Below are 20,775 nucleotides of genomic sequence, written 5' to 3' on the forward strand. Positions count from 1 at the left end.
CTAATTTAATAATTTCGTAATGTTTAATTTATACTTTTTTACTTTTTTGTCATCTGATCTGTGCTTCATTCTTCTATTTGTATATGCAGTTCATATTATGTTTATATTTTTACCAACTCCTTTGCTGATGTAATATGTCAACCTTCCCTTTTGCAGGACTGATAAAGGATTATTTTATTACGTGTCATAGATGTATCTATGCAGTTTCGACTGCATATAAAATCTGTAAAAAAATTGCCTGATGGTCGAGTACCGAAACATTGCAGCATAATAAATCACTGATTGCAAGTTGGACAGTGTGGGGGAGCAATTATCGCTGTTTTTTAAAGGATTATTTTATCTATATTATAATACATTAATACACTTTATTTATATAGCACTGTTCTTAACAATGTTACAAAGTGCTTTACATTACATGTATTTTTATCTGTACAACATATCCCAATACATTCTGTTATTCCATATTTATGACTCTTATTGTGATATTTCTCACATTAACACCTTCAAAATAAACTGGTTGAAGCATTTCTTTAATCACTTCTTTATCTGATCTTATGTCTTGAACTGAAGTTCCTCCTCATCAGTATTTATGAAATCCCATCAGATCATCAAACGTTTAAAGGAAAATATTTATCCCATGGTCTCTCATCTTCAAACGATTTTCTACTCACATGAATTTCATTTTGAACAGTACAAACACTGTTTTCAAAATACAAGTGTTGATTCTTGCAGAACTGGCTACAGCATTATTATCTGTTTTTTTGGGGCGGCTGCTTAAACTAAATTGTCAGCAGTGTATTCATGTGTCCTAGAATCACCTCCCTGTTCGCCAAGTCTCAGCCGATTCATCCTTTCTGCTCTGATGTTGGCATTTGTTGTCATCTGACCTTTACATTTGGTTATCAATATCGCTTTGGGTTGTAAGAGTTTGTCCTTTCATATCACAAACCGACACAAAACAGCTACCTACAAGTTAGACGGTGCGTTCATCACACAAGGGCAGGATGAACAAGGATCAATGATGATCGAAGGAAGACATAAGCCTCTATTTCACTACAGTGGGGTTTAATGAAATTGATTAGACCCCTGGTTGATTCAAAAAATGTAGCCCCACCCGACTTTATTCCTTCTCGGTGTACATCAGGAGCAGGTGAGAGTACAACAGCCTGAAATGGTTAAAAAAACATTAAAGGGCACTTGAAGATATATGTCAAGTGTGTAGTGATGTTTATGGTTCACCTCCCCTGACTGTGTTACTTATTACTATGTATTTTGACTATACACATACGTTAAAATTATATCTTGTTGAATCTTAAAACATCCAGCAGTAGTAGCACTATATGCTCTCAGAATTGCTGTTTTGTTATTAGCTTTATTTCACTTTACATTTGTGGTAAAGTGGACAGTTATTCACTCCTCACTGTTTTTCAGTGCACAGTCGTTGCTATTACTGAGATGTACAGTATGGCTTAGATACCTCAACTTAAAATGTGCTTGTTTCATAAGAAGCAACTGTTATTACATACATCAAAGGAGTTATGTTTTCAACCCTGATGGATCCAGGATACATTTTTTTTCTTTCTTCAAAACACATCAGACATTTTCCAACATTTTTTCTCAGAGATTAATTGATAGATATGGATAATAAAATGCACCTTTGGAGGACTAGTATTTATGGGTCTGTGAAGTTTGGTGCAGTTTCAGAGCAAAATCTGAATCTAGTGAAATAAAATGTGGTTTCATAAGGGGAACGTTTTTTACTGGGTGCCATTCTAGTATTATCACTGAATTTGAATCTGAGTATTATTTGGCTACTTTTATATATTTACACATATTGATAAATGTAACTATTATCTGCTACTGGACATGATTGACACATTTAAACTGAATGCTGAAGAAAATCATGTTTGATGTATAGAAGGGTTTTGGTTTTACAGCCAATGTTTTTTTAACCGATCAGACTGATGCAAATATAACATTTTACTAGTTTCATGAATATTTATTTAGTGGAAGAAAAGTATTGCACAGGGTTTAGTCACAGAAGCACAACTATTTGTTTAACAAATATACTGAAGCCTACATACAGTGGCTCACTGCAAAACATCTTTAGATCCTGCTAAACTCTATGCTCTCTCTTTAATAACAACGGATCTGCAGCCATAGAGAAATGTTAATAATTTACAGACTTGCAAACATTCAGTCACAAAGCAACATCTTGGGTATCATTGAAGATGCAATAAAGCTATAGCAAAAGCGATAACGGACATGAATCACATTTGGACGTCTGACTTTAGAGTAACCTGTCAGTCGTCATGAATTTTTCCACAAGAATTAGTTGATGTCGTTGAGACAGATGGAACAAATGGCCTCTCGGTCGGGCTGTCGCCTCCTTGTTTCTTACTTTTCAGTCCGAATAAACTGCAGAGTTTCATGACCATCAGGTCCACAATCTCTTCCTCTTCTGACGGCTGTGAAACAACAGAGAAATAAGATCCTGGTTAGACCTGGTATCAATATTCTTCCTGAGTGATCTGATCACAAGAAGACATCGCTAAATACAGGTGACACCCTGGAGATCCCATCCCTCAGACATGCACGCACGCAAGGACACGCACACACCAATTGACCACTTAATCTGACTAAGTAGATTCACTATTTGGTCTTTATGATCAGAAATAACCTACTCGTGTCTTTGCAGCTGGAAAGTAAGATCTGATCACAAGTGGTCAAAGGAGACACATTGAGGACACATTTTGATTCCAGGTGTGAACTGATGTACATTAATCTGTTTACTTGTGGTCAGATCTCTTGGGACAGATTTTAAAACCAGGTCTGAACAGGGCCTAGCTCAAAGAACATGAAGTAATCAAGGTTGTTTCCATTGATACAACGTTTGTTGAAGAAATGCACAGATACTCTTCACAGTTGGCTGCATGACAAATCGACACTGACACCAGCAACATTCAGACTCTGCATGGGTGAGTTACCTTGTGATGTATACGCTCTTGACTGAATGCCACCAGGATGACAGAGATGAAGAGGTTCAATACCACAAAGGTCATGAATGCGATGCAGGAGCCGATGAGGAAAGCTCCGAGCACCGGGTTATAATTCAGAACCTGAAGGAGGAAATACATTATTAAAGAAAGCTCAGCAGGCATAATCTGCAGTTATGCAGTTTGAAAAGTAACAGACTCACCTCTTCGTAATTAAAAATGCCGAGCTGCAGGCTGACCATGGTCTGCGCAGCGTCCAGCAGAGTCCGATAGGAGTACAACTTCCAGCCATACATCAGGTTAGACTGAGAAGAAGAAGGTTTGTGTGTTAATCACCACATATTCATGACTTCTCCTGCCGCATGTTGATGTGGTTGTAAGGTGGGAAACTCCTCACAGCAATGGAGTAGGCCAGGAACATGATGGTCATGACCACCAGGAAGCCTGAAATATCCGTCCAGGCTCGCTGCAGGGTGGACGTGATCATGTGCAGCTTGGGGTTCAGTCTCAGCAGGTGCCACAGTTTGACGGTCGCCAACAGCACCAAGAAGGCAATCAGATACCCGAGCACCGCATCAGCCTTGGCCGTCTCATGGAAGCTGGCGTATCTGGAGACAGAGTCAGGTTGTACGGTAAAAGGGGCTGTGTTTATAAAGCACTTTTCTACTCTGAACCACCACTCAAAGCTCTCTATGGTCACATTCAGTCAGTCACACACACACATTCATACAGCACTCATTCACTCATACGTCCCCATTCATCAAATTATGGAAGGGCAGTTTGGGAATCAGTCTACGTTTTCCTAAGAGACAGTAAGTTAAAAATCTGGATTTTTTTGATTGGGCCTTATATTACAGCAAGGTACATGAAATAGCTTCATACATTATAATATTATATGTATAATATCACATAATTGTATTAGTTACAATTTATTTGATTAACTACCAGTTTTATGGTTAATAAAGCTGGTTGCAAACAATGTACACATACTGTAAATCTGACTAATATTCAGTATAAATATAGATAAATAGAGAAATACACCCACATTTTAACACCTGTGTTCAAATACCACATTATGTGTTTACATGTTTTACTTATTGCTTACTGGTCTTTGTTGTTCTGGTAATAGTCCATGTCCCGTAAACCCAGTAAAGTCCTCTTGATGAAGACGGACAGTGCACTCCAGCTCAGAATGATGATGGCCAGCTCCAGCAGGTTCCACTTACTCTTGAAATACGCCCATTTCTGCTGCTTCATCAGCTTCCCCTGTTAGGACATGAGAAAACCTGTGTCACATGTTCAGGTGAGAACCTGTACGCCACATTCTTTCTAGTGGTGGTGGTAAAATAAGGATAACGAATATACACCTGAACAAACATGTAATATATGATAAAGAGGAAGTAGATGGCTTCAGAGGCCATGACAAAAATGTGGAGGCCTCCAGTTGACTGGTAGAGACGCACAATCTGAAGCTCGCTGCGGAACTGAAGCGCTCCTGAAAGAAACACAACATTTCACACACGTCAACACACGGATCACTGGGCAGCTCTCACACAGCGGCTGAACATGGACAACGCACCTGTGGCTGCGTACTCCAGCATGAGTGTGACAATGCAAAAGAGGTTGACGTTGGCATTGTACACAGTGAACTCAACAAAGACGGCCTGGGTGTGCACATCGAACCAGGCGTTGTCATAAAGGTACTGAAGGGATCTGCACAGACAGATAAATGATATGATGTTAACATGACTCACAACTTACAGATCATGAATCAGCAGCAATAACGATTTCAAATTAATCAGAGCAAGACAATAAGTTGAAGCAAATAGTCACACATTTATAAATCTAAATACACAGGTTTAATATATAAAAGGAATCACTGTGTATTAAGTTTGTTTGTATTTTTGTGCATTTTGTTTATCTCCTAATCAACCTCAGGGCTGCCACTAACAATTATTTATATTATCGATTAATGTGTGGATTGTTTTGGATGAATTGGTAACCTGATTTCATCTTTACATTTTCAGAAAATATATCCATTGCATTTTACCATAAAGTTATGTCTTTGAATTATCTACTCGATAAAATCAGTCAACTAATGAGTCTTTTCAGTCCTAACATCAGTGGATTCTTTATGTATTAAGATGTCTACCTGCTAGAATTTCTTAAATCCGGCCCCAGATCCACCACAAACCCTCCTCCTCTGTAGAGTACCACACTGCCCCAGATGGGGAGGGCCCTCAGTTTACGCTGGGACTGGTACGACCATGGGCTCTGATGGGTCACTGTGGAGTTTTCTCCCTCAGAGCGGCTCCAGGCTGGACCGTAGGAGCCCATGTCCTCCAGCTCCCACGAGTACGGAGAGTGACACTCCCGCACAGACTGCTGCATGGAACCAGCGACCTGGCAGGAGTTGCTCTTCACCCTCACCTGACGAAGACGAGCGTTACCCACCAGCTTTGAGTTTCCGTCTGTGATGAATCCTTCAACAAAACAAGAGTAAATGGTATTTTCTCTGTCCCAGTCAGTCCAAATAAATTTCGATAAGGGTCCTGAAAAACTTGTGTAAGCACAAGGACAAAGGTGCTAAATGTTACAAATGCTAAATTTAAATAAAGTGAAGAAAAAACATGAAATCCTGGATCCACAGCTAAAGTTTAAAATCTTGCTTACCGAAAAACAAACGGACAGGGGTGGAAACATAAATTCATCGGCAGAGGTCATACAACATTTTGTCATAAGTGCAGATTTGCAAATACAAAGAGTGATTTCTGCAATAAAACGATGCAATAAATCAAACTTCACCACATACTGACCTGGGCGCTCTCCAAACAAGTTGCTCAGCAGAGTCGTGTTTGCCCAGTTGAACATGTCCTGAATGCTCATACTGTCTGAGACCCCATTACTGAAGCTCTGTCGAATGTGGCGGCTCAGGAAGTAAGCGTTGGGGTCCCTCTGACCATAAGCCACCAGAAGCAACATCCACATAAATCCCATGTAGGCTGCAACACAAACAAATCGCTCACATCAGCCTCTCAAACTGCTGGATTGCTTCCTGTGTTGTTATGTATCAAAGTGGATTCTCCTACTAAGAATCTCCCCCATTAGTCCGAAGACTTTCCGCTCTTTAATCATGTTGTTCCTCATCCTCTCGATGTCGGTGGGGGGGGGCGGCTGATAGAAGCTGCATGTGCTGTCTCTCCTCGCCGCCCGCACGGCATAAGCATCGTCTGAGGGGGAGAATTTTTGTTGAGGTCAGTTAACTATTCTCCTCACAAAACAGTGCAACAGAAACGAGGGTTAAAACATACCTGGATTTCTAAGAGTGTCATCTATCTGCGGTTCTCCGTACTCCTCCTGGTCCACTTTCTTCAGGACGAGAGCAAAGAAAGCGGCAAAACCAAGAACCTGTGAGAGAAGGAGAGTTTCAGACTTTAGCAGGAAACATCATAACTAAAAAAAACTTTATTAACACCACAGGAGGAAATTTCCAGCACAACAGTAGCTATCTGGTGCATTGAGTAGATAATTTTTTTTTACACCACCCGTGTATGTACGAGTTGGAAGATTACACGTTTAAATGCATTCGTATCAATGTATTATAAATATATGTTGGACCTGGAAAGGCTTACAAATAGCTATAAAACAATTGATATTTGTAAAAAGTTTCAATAATTCAATCGAACTTTATTTAGTTTCTTATTTAAATTGGTTAACCTTCTTTAGAATTTGCTACGTCTTGTATAAAACACTGTGTGACTTTGGTGTTGAAAGGAGCCCTGGAAACATCAGCCTAATAGAGTAAATTCAACACAAATGATGGACCTTGTTATCTGACCCATACCTTCAGCGGTTGAGTAATAAAGAGGCTCTCAAAGAAGGAGACCAGCATTGAGATGAGCCAGCTTATCGAGCGATCTTTCCCGTACGTCAGCCCGTACATCATGGTGAAGTATCCAGACACAACGCTGGTTGCGATCACCAATGTCCATCCGACAAAGACAAACCACCAGGGCAGCCCTCCTTTCTTGGCGGAGTCCCCGTTGCTGATGCTCTCTTCTGGACTGGGGCTGCGGTCGGGCTGGTCACCATCCAGGCCGGATGCTGGGAGGCGGTTCTCCAGGAGACCCTTCATCCCTTTAACCTGCTGCATGGCTCGGTTGTAGCTGTCCGGGTTTGGAAACCGTGAAGGTCCCAGCAGCCCCAGCTCCTTCTCGACATGACGCAGCTGCCTGTAAAGGTATCGGCTGTTGTTGCTCTTCTTCTGAGCTTCATCTGAAGTCTTCTCAGGGCTCCCCCACACACTGTTTTCTGTCCAGCAGGTCAAAACAGCATTAGTCAGTTAGGATGTGAAACTGTTAATTTAAAAGTCTCAAAATCTGTTGTAGTAACAGTAAAAAAATCTGACAACATTTCTATTTTATTCATTCAGAGGAATTAAATATTCATTTATTTTTCCTTGATGAGGTTGTTTCATTATTTATTTGTTTGTGAAATTTACAAATTACATCATCACTTATCACGTCAAAATCATTCAGTTGGTCTATGACGAGTCTGGAAATGACAGGAAAGTTTGCTTTTGAAATTTATAATGAAAGAAAATAAAAGGAAACATACAGTTTTTCCTATAATTTAATTGCATTTTTCAACAGAGACTAGACAAAATAATAATAAGGAGTAATTTGTATATCTGCTTATCAACTTAAGATTAAACTTCTGTTGAGGGAAAAGTTTGAAAATATTTTTGTGATATTAAAAGACCAACACATTTCTCAAAATTACTAGTTTTGTTATTTTATTTCGTAATAGTTCTGGTCCTCCAAATGTAGGAGCTAATAAAATTAGGTATGACTCATGTAGTATCAGTAGCATTGTGAAGGTAACTCACCTAAACTGAGGATCATGGAGTGATCTCTTTTGGAGGCGTCAGAGTAGAAGTCTCCTGCCGCTCGGTTCTGCTGTCGGATGATGTCCTCCACCAGAGACAGCAGAGTGTTGATGTCTGCCTGCTGACGCAGCTCCTGATGGAGGGGCAGCGGACTCTTCATGGCCTTCGAGAGCGACTGAGCAATTTTCTTTATGTCCTGGTGTAGAAGAAACAAGATCTTCAGACATGGAGAACAGAGGAGGGACATGGGTTCTGTTCTGGATGCCTGTGGCCTCACCTTGATCACAGTGTCTGCTGTGATATCCTTCAGCTCCTTCTGTGGCGAAGACATCTGTGAGGGAGAAACTCGACGGGTCTTCCCCTGTTTGGAAGCGTCTGTTTTACTGGGTTTCTCACGAGGACGAGTGTTTCTGAAGATGCTCACAATAAGGAGATTGATGGGGAACATGATGATTGAACTTTGGACCCCGATCATAACCTGCTGCCAGGTGAACTCGATGTGGCCTGCAAAGTAAAGTCAAACTTTTAATTGGCTCTAAATTAACGACAGGTTCCTTTAGTCACTCACCACTGTCTGATAAACAATCAATTACAGACAAAAGTTACATATTATTGTGTATATTTCATCACCTACCCAGGTCCATGGTCTGCTCAGATGGGTCTGTCGGGATGCCCCAAAACATAATGCTGGTCAACATGGTGCAGAGCAGAAGAGAAAAGCAGCAGGACACTCGCTGCACACGTGTGAAGGTGCTGCACGGAGGCCGACTGATCACAGAGAACCAGATATGGCCATCGCGGAAATCTTTAGCCGTCTTCATGAAGAACAAGTTACTAGAGAGTGTGGAAGAGAAATGAGTTTGGTTTATATGTTATTACTATTTTTTCAGTGATGTGTCTTCACTGGGTCAGGTCTCACCTGAACTTCTTCAAATCCATTTCTGTCGCTACAGGGAAGACCATGTCGAGAGCACACTCTCCCACGTCCACAGCGAGCCACGAGTTACACAGGAAGTGCCACTTCTGACCACTCTCCAGATCCTGCACCATCACCTTGTTGACATACCTGCAAATGACATCAGTAACGATTTGATTATCTGTGCAAAAAATAATGACAACTGACCGACTCCAGCTTAAATTAATTACCTCAGCTAAGTAGGTAATAATTTCATCTGTTTTTGTTTGTTTGTTACTTAGCAACATAACATAATTATTTGACAGTTTACCTGAATCTTGGTGGAAGGATGTGGGATGAGTCAGGGAAGAACCCATAAGATTTTGCTGCAGATCCAGATCAGGGGGCACATTCAGGACGTTTTTGTTTCCACTAAGTTTAACAGGTATTTCTCAACATTTGTGTTGATTTGTCAGAGGATAATAATAAAGAAAAATCTTGATCTAGTGAATTTAAATGTGGTTTCTTAAGGGGAATGTCTGGCCTTTGGGTTTGAGCCCCTTACATTAGAAACCTCCACCAAGCTTCAGGCCCAAACTCACAATGCCAAATAAATGGGGGGGAAAAATCCCCCTTTTTAGAGTGGAATTGATAAGCGGATTCTTCCTTGACCCAAACATCACTCTCCCACCAAGTTTCAATCAAATTAATTGAGTCGATTTTGCATAATCCTGCCGAAAACATTAACTCCAGAGATAATAAATCATTTAGATTTTTTCTTTTATATTTCTAATGTCAGAACTACCACGCCGGCTGTTCTCCCGAGTTGTCGTGCCACAGTCTGATGCTCTGCAGATCTCCAAGAGAAAAGTGTGTGGTCAGCAGTATCATGTCCACGCCGCCCCTCTCGAACACAGGTTTCTCATGGTCCGTCAGGTGGTGGGGGTCACTCTCTCCCTCTGTACCCAACAGAGTTATTGTCACCTGAGACAGAAAAGGTCAGTCCAGACGAGGAGAGATGGTTGTTGTCATAAATGTTGTGCAACAGAAACATCAGACGGATTTTGTTTATGTGACTCCCCCTCAAGGTTCAACAGACACCACTGACCTGAGAGGAGGTGGATGCACCATGCCGATGTCCGGTGCTGACACTCAGCATATAACGATACTCGGCCAGGGGGTCGTTGTCCTCGAGCACTGTTATCTTGACCTACATGTGAATGTGAAGACACAGCATGCAGAGAGCAAAGTTTACATCGATTATTTACTGAGAAAATATGGTGTGGTTCATATTTCTTCTTTTAATGCACAAATTGGACCCATCGAGTCTGAATCGGACCAAATGATCTGGCACATCATACCAACAGTAGAATATGCAGAAATACTTCACTGAGAGTTACCTTGGCTGAGTCCTGGATGTCTTTCCTGCGGGCCCACACAACCACCAGGAGATACGCAGCAAAGATGGCCCCCACGAAACACACCACCACGGGATTGTTGGAGAACGTGGCGAAAAGTTCGACGGTGCGTGACACATCCACCAAGTTGGGCATGACGAAGAAAGAGCTGCCGAAGAAAGTCAGGTGGTTACAGAGGCACTGAGTGATCAAAGGCGTGGTGAGCGGACCGACCTGTGGGGAAAAGAAAAAAGAGAAGTCGCCAATCAAGCTTCACAGCTCCCATCTTAATGATGGATTTGTATTTGTATTTATATATTTATGATTCACTGCTGAGTGCACGTGTGTTTGCTTTTCACTCACCCTGCAGCCATCTTCACTCCAAGAAGAGTCCGTCTCATTCCAGTATTTGCACTGAGCAGCGATGGAAACAACTGTGACAGTGGTGTTGATGGATTTGATGCCTGCTTCTACAATGGGCTTCATCACAAGGTAGTGCACACCAACGTCTGCTGATCTGTCACTGGGACTCAGCACCCAGGTATATTTCTCCTCTGGTGATTGTGTATGAGAAACACGCACACATGCAGATAAATATGTGTTTAGCGTGTGATTATCAAGGAATGGATCCAGAGAGTACAATTTTAAATATTACCTAATAAGTTATAAGTTAATTTTACCTTCTTTGGTATTCTCTAGAGGGATCTGAGTTTTAGCAACATAATTCTCCTCATTTGGATAATCTTTATATCCCAAGTATAACATGAAGGAAATGTCATCAGACGGTTCCATTTTCAGCACCAGTGTCACATCCGGCGAGGGGACGTCGATTATTATCGTGCTGAAATTGGCGAGGTCAAGGATCGTGCTGTTCTCCTGCCCAACGTCAGGCCTCGGAAGGAGAATCTGAAGACCAAGATATAAGGAAAACATTATTTTAAACAATCTGTCGATGTTATCCTGAAGAACCAAACGTATTTCCAGAAAATTAAGATTACCTCGATCTCTTCAGGTAAGTTCTCGACAGGAATGACCGTGCCATTGACCCTGGTGAGAGACACTGATCCTACAGTTCCTGTGATGTTTCCCCCCTTCCAGGAATATGGATTCTTCTCAAAGCTCATCATCTGGACGGAGGAAAACTTACATTGGTGTATCATTAAGACAAAATGCTGCATTAGCAAACCAAACCGAATCTGATGATTTTCTCTGAACATTTTCACTCTTTTTGCTGCCACGTGGTTCAGTCTTTTTGAGATGCAATAATTTCTCCTGATAATGAACAAAGTATTCTCAAATGGAAATTGACCCAAGAGAGGGCAAACATTAAGGGTACGGACGCAGATTGGTTACTGGTGCAAATAAAAACTTGAGACACATTGGTTCTCTGTTGCATATTTTAACTGGTCTAAAGCCAATGACAATAATAATATGCTTAATATGAATAGCCTTATTTGTATAGCATCTTTCAAATTGAAGTTACAAAGTGCTTTATAATAAAACAGATAATGCAAGTAATGAAATCCAAAACATAAAATGTACCAAGATAAAAACTATTCATATTAAAATAAAAGCCTGGCAGCAGCGGTTTGTGTCAGTTGTGATCTTTAGATGTTCAGCTATAATATAATCTTGTCCTTGACATATCCACGCGGGGCCACTTAGACACGACTTGAAAATTACCAAACAATGTTTCTCTCCCTTACCCTGACATCCACCGGCTCATCTGAAGAAACAACGTCTTCCGGCAGTCGAGGGAATGAAAAACTGGACGAGCTGCTCTTCTGTACGTTTATATCTTGTTTCTGCATCGTATCTGGAAATATTCTGCAGAAAGAGCATGTCAGAATCATTTCAGTGACTTCAGCAAATATCAGTTGAGTGTTCTGTACATGTTCATGTCATCTCTTTACCTGTTGACATACACGCTGATCTGACCAGAGTCAATGATGGCAGGGTCTCCATCCATCTTTTTATTATTCAGCAAAGCACTTTGAACGTTGTTTATCCCAGTCAGGAGGAAGTCTGAGACTTTTTTCTGTAGAAAATATTAAATCCGTTTTGGGAGGCTTGTGGAAAAATGAACAAAAATACCCGCCTGTGTTATTTTTCTTACATTCGTTGAAACATTCAAAATATTACTGGCTGCTTCAACTATTGGTGTAGCTGCTTTCACAACGCCTCCATCGTCCCTGTCGTCCTGAGTTATACTGATAGCGTTGAGGGAGGAGCTGAGGTCGACCAGCAACGAACCTGCTTCTTCCTGGAGAAGAAATACGGAAAAGAACAGAGTTGATCAATGTCCAACTTTCAAAAGAGCTGGTGAAACAAGTATTCCACTAAAACCGACACATTTTATTTATGAAGTGACTTTTCATTCATTCTCTTTATTCAAGATTTCAGGCTGAGAACAACATTTTAACATTTTTACATACCCTTGTTGCTTCACTAGTTAAAATAATCTGCAATTTTTCTTTCCTTCTTTATTTTAGTTTAGACCTTAATTGATTCATAACAGTTTTATGAAGAAAAACGGATTTCTTATGTGATTGGTGAAAAGAAAGGAAATTCAAGAAGTTAATATTGTGTTATTTTAAGGGAAAGATTAACACAAGACGTCTCTACTTCCTGCTCCTATTTTCCTTTTTTTGCAAGGTTAGGAGACAATTAACTCTTATTTTTGTAATTTACTAATCAAATATTCATGCAGTGATATGTAATCACTGATAATTACTATCACGTATTGACTGTACAAACTGCTGCCTGCACGGCATCTTCTTAATGGACACATTTTGTGAATGAATTGCTATATTTTATTGTCCAAAATATTTTTTTGAACATGACATAAAGCTTTGTACTTGAGCAGCGGGACTGAGCTCATCCGAGCGCTGGGTGAGTCCAGCCACAGCTCGGGCCGTCACTTGCACTTCCTGCGTTGTGTTGGAGGGGGCGTCCACCAGCACTGTGGCCATTCTGGTCAGCATTGTCTCTCTGAGCTGTAAGAAAGAGATGCACAGATGATATAACGACGCTCTCCGCTCACTCACAACACGAGCAGGAAGCTTCACACACTTCACAGCAGTGTATGAGCACGTTTCTGCATCTCAACCTCGACTGTTACCTTCGTCCTTGCATCCTTCTGATCTTGGCCGACATCCGTATTCAGCATGTCAGACACTGAGGTGAACATTTGTCCGAGTGCTTCTCCAGAGAGCAGGCCTTGCTCCTCTAACTGAGTCACAGTGTCCTGCACTGCAAACTGAAGAGCCTCCACCGAGGAGCTGGACTCACTTCTTCTTACCTTCAGTGAGACAAACAGAATCAATCTGAATTATTCCACTTCCTAATGTTCCTGATTCTCTCTCTAACCTCTGTGATTACTGGCTGATGATGACAAACCTGAGCGGTGACAGTTGTGGTAACTTTCTCGTCTCCATGCTTCACTGTCACCACAACAGACAAGCTGTTATTGTTGTTGTTATCTCCGAGTGGCAGGAAGACAGATTTCACCTCATTTGCATTACTGCAGCGCAGATGTTTTCCTGATAGACAAAAGCAACGATTTAATAAAACTGTTTCCTTTTTTTATTTATCTACATTCATGCTGCTTAATGGGCACAAATCAAGATTAACCCCAAACACTAAATGTAAGGTCCAAAACCCATTTTAGCCATAATAACTCACAGTCAATAGATTCTCTTTAGTTTCTTTTGGGAAAATGAGGCTTTACTTCATTTACCCAAACCCTATAGTATACACTCTTCCTTCTGTCTCTTTGTCTTTGCTTTTTGTTTGTTTAACACTGACTCAAAGGATGCATCACAATCTCACCTGTGTCAGTAGTGAAGCAATACAAACAGCCTTCAGAGCAGAAGGCGCTCGGTTTGCATGTGATGTCAAAAGCATCAAGAACCGTCCCTGACGTGGGGGAGATGCTACACGAGGGGGGGCTGGGGCCTGTCGGAGCATCGGTTGGGTTTGCAGCTGATTCAGTCGGCTCAGGGTTCGGTACTGGAAGAGTGAACCTGGCAAATCCTGCCTCCTTCTCGCCTAGAAGAAAACAACAACCATAAGATTCTGTGTTTCTTAAGACCTGTAGCCCGACTGTGGGAGGAAAACGCACCGTAAGCTATCACTATGATGTTTTGCAGTTTGTCCCTTGAAACTGTCAGATGTTGTTTGTGTACAGTATACTCAGTGCCGCCCTCCTGCTTCTCAATAGGGGGCCTCCATCCCGCTCGGTTATAACATGGAGCAAGGGCACCCTGCGAAAAGAAAAATCACTTAACATTAGTTTGACACATTAATCTCTTATTTAAAAAACATTTAAAAAAAACATTAAATTGCTGTTTCAGACCCACCTCCAGAGGTTTGGGGTCCTCAATGTACCAGTCTACGTCGGGACAAGTTGTGTCACAGCTCAGTTTCAGCTTTACATTGTCGTCCACGTTTACAGAAGCACAATTATCACAACTGCAAGAAGAAACATAACCTGTCTAAATAAATGCTGATTTAAAGTTGCAGAGTTTGTGGCTTCTAAAAAAGACAAACGTTTAAGCTTGACATTTTGCCTGTGAATTTCTTTTGCAAACTTGCAAACAGTCAACAGAATGAATATTTTTGAACATGTTAGATCATTTTTTTTCTGAATGGTGACATGTTACCTGATTTTGACGTTTGTGAATTCTTTAGGAGCAACAGTGATGCATTTTGAAGCTGCACCAAGGTCAAACCATTTCCTGAAGAAGCTTCTTTGTTTCACCTTTAAAACGTATTTGTTAAATTCAAAGGGATTAGGAAGGCAATCTTTTTCGATGACGTGAAACCGATCCATTGTTTTGTTTCTGCATTTGCAGTTTCCTCCTGTTTGGGAAAGAAGCAGAGGCCGAATTTTACAAAGAAGCACTAAAGAGATTGTGAATCGCAGAATTAGTGGGAACAGACAAAATGACAGAAACACAATGAGACCCAGGAGAACGTCAGCACGAAACAATAACCTCAGAAACTGCCCTCCAAGAGAATTACTAGATATTTTACACAGTGAGTGTCTTTACATGTGCAGGAGTGTCCAAGCTTTAATCCAGAGTGAAATGAAACAGAAAACCTGAAGTGGGTAAAGCTGAAACAAAAGTCAAAACTGGAGAATGATGAGGCTGAACTGTACTGGTGCCCTTATCTTCTATTACTGGCGATTGGACAGTGAAACCAAATCCAGCAGTTTGAAAAATAAAGCAGTGTCAGTTCAGCCAGAAACTAAACACAATGAGCCTTGTGGTGTCTCTTGGTACTGAGTCATTATCTCCTGCTTTCGGTGAAACAAAGTAAAAGTTAATTCAAAATGTTTTTGGGATAATTCCTAATATCCCTTTACAATAATACAGTACATTTTAACAACCCATTAAAATATTAAATTAATGTGTTCAGTGTGTATGAAGGATTATTGCCATTAGAATGCACAAGAGGCCCCACATTTGGGCTTTGGAGCAGATCACCAGAACTCAAAAGCTGACTACTTTTTTCCCACTGGCTTGTTACTCTATATCCTCGTGGAAAAACCTGCACAAAAATGTTCTCACCATCAAATACTGAGAGCATTTCAATTAGCTCCTCTAATCGTCTCCATTATGTTAATCACGGTTTAACTGGTACGATTACACTCAATTCAAATGTCTGTGGTCAATGAGTTGTTGTACTTACTGCACCTCCATGCAAACGCAAGCCCTATACTGGGTAATGATTCTGTTCCATTCACTGTCAGTGTGACACTGTTAGCGTAGTTGATCACAGTGGCAGGAGCAGCCGTTATTTTCAAGTTGGGAGAGTCGGCAACGCGCGTACCGTCTGTCTGTAGATAAAAACTCAGTCAGCAACAAGCACATACATCCACATATTGATCATTTTAACTAAAAAACTATTTTTTTACCAGTGCACAAATTATTATTGTTTGATACCATTCCACATACCATGTTTCCAAGTTCATCTGTTGAAAAGTCTGAATAATTCTGACAAGCCTCGAGTATTTTCTCCAAGTCCACGTCCACATCAGAGGCTGAAAAGGCGTTCACGGCTCGAACTTCAACTTTAAATAACCCTGTGTGAAAAGAGTTTTAAGTACGTTTTATTGTCATAGCATAATTTGATTTTATTTTATTACAAAACACTTAAAGCTTCAGGTACCTTCTAACGGACTGGAGAACGTATAATCTTGTAAGCTGCCGTTGAGCATGTCTCTGGTCTCAGACAAAGTTTCCCTGGCTCCGGTGAGGTTGAAGAAGAGCTGCACAGGGGCCCCTTGCTCCAATGAAACCCTGAAGATGACTTCTGAGGAGACTGGACACTCGCTGTCCTCTGACATCACTGAGGCCTGCAGGCCTTCGACAGGCTCCAGCAGACACAGCTCCAGGTCAGTGGACACTGAGCGGGCTGTGACTCTATTGGAAGCAGTCAGAGTCAGGTTGTGGCAGCCATGGCCAAGCGCCTCTGCCACACTTGAGTTCAGTGTAATGTTGTGGGGTTCAATCCCTCTGTCCACTGATGTGTTTGCCACCACATAGTCCTCACGTTGAATCGTGTAGGAAACATTTGTACCTGTTGACAGCGATCAGGGGAATCAAGTTATATATGTGTTTGTTGATAAACAGTTTATTAGAGGCATTTTTTTCACTTCTATTTTTTATTTACTATTTACCTGCTTCAACCATCAACTGAACTTGAACGGGTCTGCCATACAGCGCATTGCATCTACCGCCATCTGTTGACTCGTTCCTGCTATAGCACTTGATAACTTTAAACTCTCCAACAGGCTCCTGGATGGTTATGGCTTTCTGAGCTGCAACGTGCCAGTCGCTGGTGGTGCACTCCACCTCAACCATGAAAACACCAGGGCGGGTGAATTTGTGAATGATTGAACTCTCCATCCTGTGAGAGAGGTCAAATAAAACTCAACTCACTATAAATGCAGCTCCACTATCAACATCTGTGGAATATCTACTGTTTTTCATTGATGGGTTTACTCACTCTTCCGGGCTGTACGGATCAATAGTGTGGCCGTCTCCAGCGTTCACTGTGCACGTCAGGTTTCCCTGAAATGGATGGAGGAGCCACTTCACTGTGATGGTGACATTATCAAAGACAGCCGCCAGTTTGCTCATCAACAAGTGGAGCCCTGGGAGGAGATCACAGTGTTGGTTTATGATCATGGAAATGTGGCAGCAGATGTTTATAAAAACAACAAAGGCGATCACTCTGCTATTTACACCACTGACACAGTTGTTTGAATTGATCATCAACTAGTGAGACTTCATGGCGGTAAGACAAGAAATTCACAATTCAGAGTCACAAAAACAGGAACAGGAGACATAGGCCAAAAAGTCTGAGGGCAACAACAATAACAACAAAAGTTTAATAGAAGTGAGCTAAACATGTAAAGTAATTAAATATATTGGTATAAGAATAGAATAGAATAGAATAGGAATTTACTGTTCACCTCAATGGAAAACTGTGTTTGCTTCACCAATAAATAAGCAACAACATGAAGACAGATAATCATAAAACGATTAACAATGACAGACACAGTCATAAAAACAAACAACAATAGTAAATGGTCTGTATTTATATGGCGCTCGTCTAGTCTGATGGCCACTCAAAGCACTTTACAGTAGAGTAACATACACACACATTCATACAGTGCATCTATGTGCAGCACTTTACTCTATGAGAAGGGGCAATTTGGCGTTCAGTATCTTGCCCAAGTACACTTAGGCATGCTTAACGCGGAAGACCGGGATCGAACAGCCGACCTACTGGTTAGAGGACGATTGCGCTAACCCCTGAGCCGCAGCAGCCTAATTTACAATATAACATACAATAAAAACAACAACATGCCGTTTGTAGAACAGGCCCATACACAGTGTTGATTTGCACACAAAAAGTTCCTGTCACATCCTGTGGATTGTTATGTCACAGTTTGTGACAGTTTGAGTTTAGAAGTCGGCCATGGTAAATACAATAAAATATATATTTCCTAATCTTCTCCATCTAATCTATACTGTATTATTATAGAGAGCAAAGGTCTACGTATAGAAGTAAAAAAAAGTCAAGTGTCTGACCGTGTTTGCAGTGGTACTCTACAGACAGGTAACTTCCCAGTGCAGGACATGGTTCACCAAAAGAGCTCAGATCCACTGGAGCCTGACAAGCCTGCAGTCCGTGGCAATTGGCTGGAATGAGACAGAAATCAAGTGGGTTCCAATAGGTGTATTAAAAAAACATGACACAGTTCAACCTTCATCCTATTGAATATATATATTATCTTCTTTCTTATGAGCCTCTACTAAAAAGGGACTGAAAGCTTTTTGTAAGAGGTTTATTAACAATAAGGAGAAACACCAACTGTTTGCTCACTGATTGTGCGAACTCCTCCAGTAAAGCTCCACACTGACATGATTGTGAGTTTAACTTAAAGCCCATTATTCAGCTCCCAGGAGGGGACTTGTCTAAGGTCTTTCCTGGCAGAGTAATCCTATAGTCTGCAGTCATGGGGCAATCAGCCTTTTTATGTTTGACACAAAGCACGTAACAAAAAGCGTAGTTGGCTGTTCTTTCAGTATGTTTATCTTGTCTTTTGAACATCCAAATATGTTCCTGTAGATTTTGAGTGTAAATACAAATATACCTTTGACAGTTAATACCCGATTATTCATGAGAGCTAACCGTGTCAATAAATGAAAAGTAACCAAATCTGTCAGACATATATTTTTCTACTTATTACTATCATAGCCAGAGCAGTACTATTAATGAAAATAAAACATTCGATTTACAATAATTTAGTATGGTAGAACACAGTCCCCTTTCAATTTAATCAAGTTTCACCCAATTTCACACACTCGTAGATATCAGTTGTATACCATGTATATACCATTGTCTTATCAAGATCCATTAATTTTTCTCCTGCGAAATCAATGAAAACATTTAAAAATGGCCTTTGTGGATCCACCCCCTGATCTGGAGCCTCAACGATACTTAATGAGTTCCTCTCTGACCAAAACCTCATCTCACCAGCAGGTTTTCGTGGAAATCCGTCCAGTTGCTTTTTGTGTAATCTCGCTTAAAAAAAAACATACAAACCAACCAACAGACAAACTGACAGGGGTAAAAGTACCTGTGACTGAATCCACCACATCTATCCAGCTGCACTCCTCCTGCGAGGACGTGGGAGACGCTGTCAGTTGGGATCGGCAGTAGTGAACCGTCTTCCGACCGTAGAAGCTGTCGTCAATCTCTATAACTTGACCAGAACCACACTGCAGGGTCGCATTCTGACCACCACAGGCAATAGATCTCCCGGAATCTGAGAATAAAAAAAGAATAAAAACAAGATCAAAGAATAATACAAGGGGAGCAAACACATCATACATTTAAGTCTGTATGTGTATTTATATTTAGGGCTGCATACCAAACTGGCAGATGAAGTTGAATTCCTGGCTGCAGTTCCCTGTGGCTTCCCACTGGAAACCTGAATGACTCAGGACATATCCACAGGATGCTTGTGCAACTGGCACGCTCACCCAGTTACTGTAGCTGACATCAGAGCTGTCCAGCCACGCAAGGGAACCTGAGAGAAGTGGATTCAATTCCCTCAAATGACTGACATCAAACTTCGGTTTTATATCCTGCTATTCACGCATAAATGCTGCAGAGGATGTTCAGACAAGGACGTAAGATATTTGTTAAGATGTGATTAGGGATCGTAAAACAACAAAGCCTCAGACTGAGCTGCTGAGGGAAAGATAAGGACTCATTCTCTGTGAAGGGAAATAAAGACACGTTTGTAAATCAGGCCACTTGACAGCAAGCCTATTGACAGGTTCAAATGAAAGTAATGAAATATCTGTCATTACACCTGCTGGTGGAGAAAGATATCCAACGCCTTCCATTCATGTCAGTGAACAAATACATTTCACATGCACACTGCAATAATGACAGCAGTTGATCTGATTTCTAACTTTTCTAAAGAGAATTAACGTTTATCACAAATTTGATGTTCAAAGAATCTATATAAACCCTCATTCAATCATTTCAAGACTGCTTCCTCTGACAACATATCCTCTCACCCTCAGTGGCAAGAGCCTCCAGCGTGAGGTTCGGAGCGGCAGGTGCCAGCCCAAGCCACCAGTCCTTCTCTGGCTCCAGATGTTTCTGCAGGAACTGCTGAGCTTCATCGTTCAGGATGAAGGCGAGGTGTCCGCCGCCCCGCTCACACCATCCCTGGGCACTCAGAAAGGGCTGCTGCAGACCCACAAACTCGTAGCAGGAGCCGTCAAAGCCCTCCTGGTGATCTGGACAGGATAGAGTCTCTGTGTCGGGCTCAGCAAAAGAACTCCGGCTGAGGAAGAGGATCAACAAAGTCAGTGTGGGAAAAGCAGAGCTGGCCATCTCTGTCTCTGCATCTGCACACTGCTCAGACTCTCATGGTAACACTTCTTTAAAGGGTACTGACGTCAGCCGCTGTGACACTGACCAGCCCTTGGGGATCAGGATGGCTTCTTTGACAGCTGCCCACCTTTGTGTTTTGGCCATTAATGTTGTGCACAAGCAAAG

At 41.4% G+C, this 20,775-nt stretch overlaps 1 protein-coding gene across 1 annotated transcript; it reads right to left on the reverse strand.

Moving 5' to 3' along the window:
* Positions 1-1,826: 1,826 nt before the first annotated feature.
* LOC133951780 (polycystin-1-like protein 2) lies at positions 1,827-20,610 on the reverse strand. The gene is made up of 41 exons (XM_062385939.1): positions 20,289-20,610; positions 19,631-19,789; positions 19,337-19,525; positions 18,285-18,395; positions 17,194-17,341; positions 16,865-17,094; positions 16,354-16,764; positions 16,140-16,267; positions 15,874-16,021; positions 14,841-15,039; positions 14,538-14,649; positions 14,300-14,441; positions 14,008-14,226; positions 13,576-13,718; positions 13,298-13,477; positions 13,035-13,172; positions 12,293-12,439; positions 12,090-12,214; positions 11,883-12,003; positions 11,175-11,303; positions 10,857-11,082; positions 10,540-10,730; positions 10,180-10,410; positions 9,888-9,989; positions 9,585-9,763; positions 8,804-8,950; positions 8,519-8,718; positions 8,162-8,388; positions 7,869-8,080; positions 6,841-7,309; positions 6,308-6,404; positions 6,086-6,226; positions 5,813-5,998; positions 5,149-5,479; positions 4,576-4,709; positions 4,364-4,491; positions 4,102-4,262; positions 3,394-3,604; positions 3,200-3,301; positions 2,988-3,119; positions 1,827-2,468 (listed from the first exon to the last, which is right to left on the reverse strand). Exons 1-41 carry the CDS (start codon positions 20,608-20,610, stop codon positions 2,304-2,306), a joined length of 7,473 nt encoding a protein of 2,490 aa, XP_062241923.1. The 3' UTR covers positions 1,827-2,303.
* Between the last annotated feature and the right edge of the window lie 165 nt (positions 20,611-20,775).

The sequence above is a fragment of the Platichthys flesus genome, chromosome 1, assembly GCF_949316205.1.
Source record: "Platichthys flesus chromosome 1, fPlaFle2.1, whole genome shotgun sequence".
In the NCBI taxonomy this organism is placed as follows: domain Eukaryota; kingdom Metazoa; phylum Chordata; class Actinopteri; order Pleuronectiformes; family Pleuronectidae; genus Platichthys; species Platichthys flesus.

Excerpts from the sequence above, each read along its gene's own strand:
- LOC133951780 (XM_062385939.1), bottom strand. The coding sequence starts at position 20,610 with ATGGCCAGCTCTGCTTTTCCCACACTGACTTTGTTGATCCTCTTCCTC. Across the intron at positions 16,268-16,353 it reads GTTCTCCAGTCCGTTAGAAG|GGTTATTTAAAGTTGAAGTT; the intron begins GTACCTGAAGCT and ends CTTTTCACACAG. Across the intron at positions 14,650-14,840 it reads TTCACAAACGTCAAAATCAG|TTGTGATAATTGTGCTTCTG; the intron begins GTAACATGTCAC and ends TTCTTCTTGCAG.